Here is a 6,431-nt window from a genome sequence, read left to right as displayed (position 1 = left end):
TTTGCTATAGGGCACGTGTGCTCACCAGACAGAGAGACAGAAAGCAAGAAGTCACCTCCCAGAGGGGATGGCCACGCCACAATCCCTTCTCCTCCATTCTCCTCTCGGGATCTTGGGCACGCATGCACACGCGCCCAGCATGAGTTTAAGCCACCGGGTCCGGGACGCGAACTGCGGTCGACTACGTGGGAGTCCAGCGACATAGCCATTATGCTAACTGCTGGTCCCTTCCTTCCCTCTTGCACCAGATGTCCAGGCAGTCTGGACTGCGAAGCTTGCCAGAGCACTTTGAGCACCGGTCGGCCATGCTCACTCAGTAGCCCCGACAGTACCCTGAGCTCCAGCTCTTCCGGGCAGTCCAGCCCGTCCCCGTGTAAGAGGCCGCACAGGTAAAAGGATTTTGGTGGTAGTGTACATCAAGTCTAAGAAGTCTGTGATTTCTTTTTGTTTTTGAATTAACAAGTATCTGCCAGTTACCACAGTGGACACAGTCTTGGAACTAGATCACTTTTTTTAAACTCAGATTTGTATAAGTCATTTTCTTCCTTGTTACAGAACAGCTTAAATGAAAAATTGAGGTTCTAATAATTGGTTTTTAAAGAAGTTTCTATTTTTGAAAGAGTCAAAGTCACATCCTCAACTTCAGCTCCACAAACTACTATTGTAACTTAAATTTGGAAAAAAGCATAAACTATATAGCAAATAAAAAAAGGAATGTTTTGTGCAGTGAAGACTGCTTGGCCTGCTTGCTGTAGTGGGTCCACTGTCACTTCTCTCCCAGAGTAGCTGACCTGCCTGGCTTCTGCCATATTTTCTTTCCTGGCCTTCTAAAAATGCTGTGCGTCGCAACAGTGCAAGGGCCTCCTAACCTTGTGGGTGCTGCCATGTGGGACTAACACAGACATTTCCGTGAGACATATTTCATCGTAGCTTCTAGGATCTTCCCCCAAATGCTTGCACATGAGGGATTTTTGAGAGAGTTCCCTCGATTGGGTGTCGTCCACCACGGTCCCCTCCCCTAGCCTCCGGCTCGCTGGGCCCTGGGTGCCACACACCCACAGTGTACTTGCCAACCCAGGATCCAAACCGCCTTCTGCACACAGCCTGCAGTGCTGCAGGGTGCCAGCATTACCACTGCACTGCAGTGGCTGGGCTGAATTCTTTCATTTTAGTGGCTATACAATCTTTAAGTCTTCATATATTTGTCTTCCCTTTTTTTCTTAGGAGATAATGGTATTGAACACTTAGAGCCAAAACTCTGAAGACAGGACTCAGTCTTACATCCTTCTGTTACTAGTTGCTTATAATGTGGTTTGGAAGTTGGTATTTACATGTTATATACATACCTGTATGCAAATGTACATAGACAGATAAAAGGTACATATATATATGTATATATATGTATGTAACAGATAAATAAAAATAGTAAATATTAAAAGAAATGCTTTAGGACCAGCCAATGGCGTGGAGGTTAAGGCAACTGGATCCTTCATGGCCTACTATATATTTCCAGTCCCGAGCCCGGCAGCTTGAGGAGCATGCTGGCCCCATGTGTGTGTGTTTTCAAAAAGAAAAAAAATCCCAAGAGGAGAAAGCAGTAGAGGAGAAGAGATTGCAGTATGTGACCATCTCCTATGAGGGATACTGTCTCACTGTCTGCCTCTCTCCTCTCTCTCTGGCAAGCGCATGTGCCCTCTGGCAAATTAAAATAAAAAAGGGGAAAAAAAGATGCTTCGAATCAAGTGTGAAATGAATGATTAAAACACAGTGAATGTTGTAGACATCCCGGGGGAGGGAAACCGTCAGGGCTGGGAGAGGCTCAGGAAGAGAAGTGTGGACACTGGGAAGCCGTCAGAAAGGTGGCAAAGACTGCTCAGGTAGCTGAGTGGTTGGAAGGACCTGGGTCAGTGTGAAAGGCATGTCTGAGATTTAAAACCCCCAGGCCACGTGTTCATATGTCGCCGTGTCTCATTAGGTTATCCTGGGTGGTGCTGCTTTTGTCCCATCTTGGGTTCATGCAGAGAGGCTTTGTGAACTTCTAGGGATCGAGTGGAAAGGAAAGGCGAAGAATGTAAGTGCCAGAAGGAGGTTTCTGAAGCAGGACAGAGTTAGGCCTGGCAGTCTGATTAGATGGTTAAATTAAGGGTGAAGAAATTCTATGGAAAAACACTCCTGGAGAAGGAAAAAGGTGTAATTATATTCCCCAGTTAGATTCTTGTTGGTTTGCAAGCCGGTCATTGCTTAGCATCTGCTCTACTGGAGGAGCAGCACTGGTAACCAGGCTTTCCTGTTGCAGCATGTCAGACGAAGAGCAGGAAAGCGGCCGTGACACCGTGGATGGCTCTCCGACATCCGACTCTTCGGGCCATGGCAGTCCATTTGCAGAGAGCAGTTTTGTGGAGGACACTCATCCAGACACAGAGCTAGCTAGCTCTGTTGACCCAGAAGCCAAGCCTGCGGTCTGCTCTGTCGTGGTGCCACCAGTGGGGCTAGGACATGGACTGGATGCCCACGAGCCCATGGCAAACGCAGGTGACCCGAGCTCCCCGTTTTCTGATTGCCTGTGGTAGGTCTTAGGGATAGCCAAGAACAGGATTATAGGCATCATCTCTGACTGATGCCATCTCCACTCCGCTGTGTCCATTGCACAGAAGAAATCTCTTAATGTCATCCAGTGCTTGGAATCCACGCACTTGCTTTCCTTTTTAATTTTAATATTGTCAGACCAGTGATGTGTGAGATATCTGAAGAGATTTCTAATTGGTATGCGGGAAGGAGGAAGCCCAGCTTGCTAACACTGTCTTCCTCGTTGCCAGACTCTCTGTGCCAGCCGTCGATGAAAGGGCGCTCTGCCCCTGGAAGAGTAAACCAGCCTTCTGCAGTGGGTGACCGTCAGCAAAAATTGACATCAGCATTGCAGCAGCAGCATTTGAACTTCAGTCAGGTACATTTATTTGTGACTGTGCAAGTCTTTGGGATCCAAATTCGGCAGTTGTATTTAACTTGGTGGAGAAAAGATTATGAAGTCCCGTGCAGTCTTTTTTTTTTTTTCCCCCAAGAGATATTTTTTGCTATAGGGCACATGTGCTTGCTGGAGAGACAGAAAGCGAGAAATCATTGCTCCTGGGAATGGCCACACTGCAGTCCCTTCTCCTCCATTTTCCTCTCGGAATTTTGGGCATGCATGCACATGCCCAGTGTGAGTTTTAAGCTGCTGGGTCTAGGACTTGAACTACGGTTGACTGTGTGGGCGTCCAGTGATGTAACCATTACACCATCTGCTAGTCCCAAAGCGAGAAAGCAAGCTGTCAGGTCTAGGACTCAAACTGCTATTGGCCATGTGGGAGTTCAGTGCCTTAACCACTGTGCCACCTGCTGACCCCCTGTGCAGTCTTAAATAATTTTCCCAAGTGACTAAAGAGTGACCAGCCTAATAGGATAATTAAGCAGATTACTCAGGGAAATTGTATTCTTCAGAAAAATTAAGATCTAGGGAGGCCAGCTAGTAGTGTGGTAGTTAAGGCACTGGACACTCCCATATGGCCAACCACGTTTCAAATCCCAGACCTGGTGGCTGGCTTTCTCTATTTCTCTCTCTCTGGTCAAATTAATATAAATGAATGAATAAATAAAACTAAAATAATTCTTTAAAAAAAAAAGAAAAATTAAGATCTAGGATTCTCTTAGATACATTTTTTATTATTTGTAGTCTTAGATCCATTAAATCAGAATGTACACCGATGGGCTGGTGCTGCATTGTTTGTGTGTCAGTGGTAGTGGTTCGAAAAGAGAAACGACCACAGGTCTTAGTCAGATCTAGGTTCACAATGAGATAGCTCCTCACCCCTGTCAGAATGGTGAAGATTTAAAAAAAAAAAAAAAAAATTGTAAGTTGTGGCGGGATGTGGTGAAAGGGGAACTCTCTACACTGTTAGTGGGAATGTAAGTTGGTCCAGCTACTGTGGAGAACAATATGGAGGTTCCTCAAAGGTCTACAAATAGAACTACCATATGAACTACCAGCAATACCACTTCTGGGTATCTACCCAAAGGATAGGAGAATGCTGTCGGAAAAGCGCTTGCACTTCTATGACCATTGCAGCATTATTCACTATTGCTAAGACACGGAACCAACCCAAATGTCCACAAACAGATGAATAGATTGAAAAAGTGTGGCACATGTACTCCCTGGAATACTATTTAGCCATGGAAAACAAGAAGACCCTGACATTTGATAGAAGGTGGTTGAATATGGAAGATTTACTGCTGAGTGAAGCAAGTCAGGCTATGAAGGAGAGACATTGTATGTCTCCACTTCATATATACCAACAGTCTCTATGGTAGATTCTGAAAGATAGGAGGACATAAAAGCACTGAGCATGTACTCCCTGGAATACTATTTAGCCATGGAAAACAAGAAGACCCTGACATTTGATAGAAGGTGGTTGAATATGGAAGATTTACTGCTGAGTGAAGCAAGTCAGGCTATGAAGGAGAGACATTGTATGTCTCCACTTCATATATACCAACAGTCTCTATGGTAGATTCTGAAAGATAGGAGGGCATAAAAGCACTGAGAATAGTTATGGACACTGGAGACAGTGTGGAAGGAGGGCGGAAGAGGGGAAGAGGATAGGGAAGGAAATTGGAAAAAATAGAGAGGCAAGACATTGTGGGACACAGAAATGGTTTATTACCTGTTGATGATGACGTGTATAATATTCTCAACTAGACTGGTCTGAGTTGGGTAAATTCTCTTTACAAGCCAAATGATGCATAGTGATTGAATGTTTAAAAAAAATAAGATACCAAAATTTGAAGTGCAGTTAAAATAAAAGACTTGGGTTTGAATTCTGGTTTCATCATATGCTATTTACCTTGGTCAAGTCTCTTCAGCATTCTACAGTTAGTGGGAATAATAGTTACATTATTGGGCTGCTTTGGAAGTGAATTGCATCATGTATATAAAATGTTAGCTTTACAGAAGTGCTCCATAAATAGTAGCTGTTAGTAGTGTTGTGGTAATGAAAATGTCAATACAGATAGATAGAATGTTTTCTCCTCTTCTTATTCCTAATACAAACTAGGTTTTTTCTGAATCCTAACTGGCACGTAATAACCATGTATACAGGGCACAGTGCAACTTTTCTACATGAATACAATATGTAATGATCATAGCAGGGTCACGGAACATGCGATGACTTTCTAGATGACCCGGCGGCGTCTCATCACCTCAGAGGCTATCACTTCCTGCTTAGGGAGCAGTCCCAGCCCTCTCCTGGCAATTGTGAATACGCAGTGCATGGTGTCACTGCGAGCCTCCGTCGCCCTGCCGCGCCATGGAATGCTAGTCCTTCTTGTTTGTTTGTTTAGGCTTACTTATTTATTTTAAATTTGCTATAGGGTACATGTGCTTGCTAGAGACAGACAGAGACACAGAGTCAGAGAGAAAGACAGAGGGAGAAAGCATGTCGCCCCCGGAACAGCCACACCACTTCTACATTTTCCACAGGTGCACCCCACGTGGTCCTCAAGTTGATGGATCTGGGACTTGGATGCAGAGTCGACCACATGGGATCCAGCCGCCTTTTTTTTGGGGGGGGGGGTTGCTATAGGATGCATGTGCTCACCAGAAAGACGAGAGAGACAGAAAGTGAGAAATCACCCCCCGGGGAGATGGCCATGCCACAATCCCCTCTCCTCCATTCTCCTCTTGGGATCTTGGGCACACACGCACACGTACCGGCATGAGTTTAAACCACCGGGGCCGGGACTTGAACCACAGTCAGCTACATGGGAGTTAAGCGACATAGTCATTACGCTAACTGCTGATCCCAGATCCAACCTTCTTAGCCATCACTCCACCTACTACCCATGGAATACTAGTCTCATTCCTCCTTTCTTACTGATTTGACCAACATCTCTCTGTCCTCCCTGTTCCCTTTACTCTTGCAAGGCCCTAGGGACCATTCCATTCTTCTTCCTTCCTGCTATGACATTGGCTTTTTAGTTGCCACACCTGAGTGGGAGTTGGTGGGGTTTGTCTTGTACCTGACCCTTTCACTTAGTATTATGTCCTTAATGCTAGAAAGCATTGTACAGCATGTGTGCACGCACGTTCTTCCCACCCAGCCGTGGGATGTCGTGTGCACACACGTCCTTCCCGCCCAGCCATGGGGGGTCGTGTGCATGCACGTCCTTCCCTCCCAGCCATGGCTGTGTTTGGCTGTTGGGAGAACTGCAGTGGCCGTGGGGTGCACCGCCCCCCTTCACCTTGCACATGTGCTCAGAAGTGAGACTGCTGTGTCACAAGTGGTCCTGCCATCTATTTTCCTGAATGGCTATGGTCCTGACGGCTCTGAGAGCCATGTGAAGCTGCCTGCCACCGCGAACACTGCGTCTTCTCTCCCTACTCTTGAGCACGACTCACT

The 6,431-nt window shown here is 46.0% G+C and overlaps 1 protein-coding gene across 6 annotated transcripts in view; it reads left to right on the top strand.

Moving 5' to 3' along the window:
* Positions 1 to 6,431, top strand: part of HIPK3 (homeodomain interacting protein kinase 3) — a 108,738-nt gene that overhangs the window by 98,410 nt on the left and 3,897 nt on the right. For 5 of the 6 annotated variants that reach the window (XM_006162113.3, XM_006162112.3, XM_006162111.3 and 2 more), the window contains 3 exons: positions 249 to 389; positions 2,297 to 2,532; positions 2,817 to 2,944. In XM_006162113.3, the coding sequence (XP_006162175.1) occupies positions 249 to 389; positions 2,297 to 2,532; positions 2,817 to 2,944 (505 nt within the window). The remainder of the gene's footprint in view (positions 1 to 248; positions 390 to 2,296; positions 2,533 to 2,816; positions 2,945 to 6,431) is intronic. The other variant, XM_014593083.2, reaches the window with a different exon arrangement.

Source organism: Tupaia chinensis, unplaced genomic scaffold (assembly GCF_000334495.1).
Source record: "Tupaia chinensis unplaced genomic scaffold, TupChi_1.0 Scaffold139733_1, whole genome shotgun sequence".
Lineage (NCBI taxonomy): Eukaryota > Metazoa > Chordata > Mammalia > Scandentia > Tupaiidae > Tupaia > Tupaia belangeri.
The sequence above is the reverse complement of the archived record's forward strand: the minus strand, read 5'-3'. Positions and strand labels throughout refer to the sequence as shown.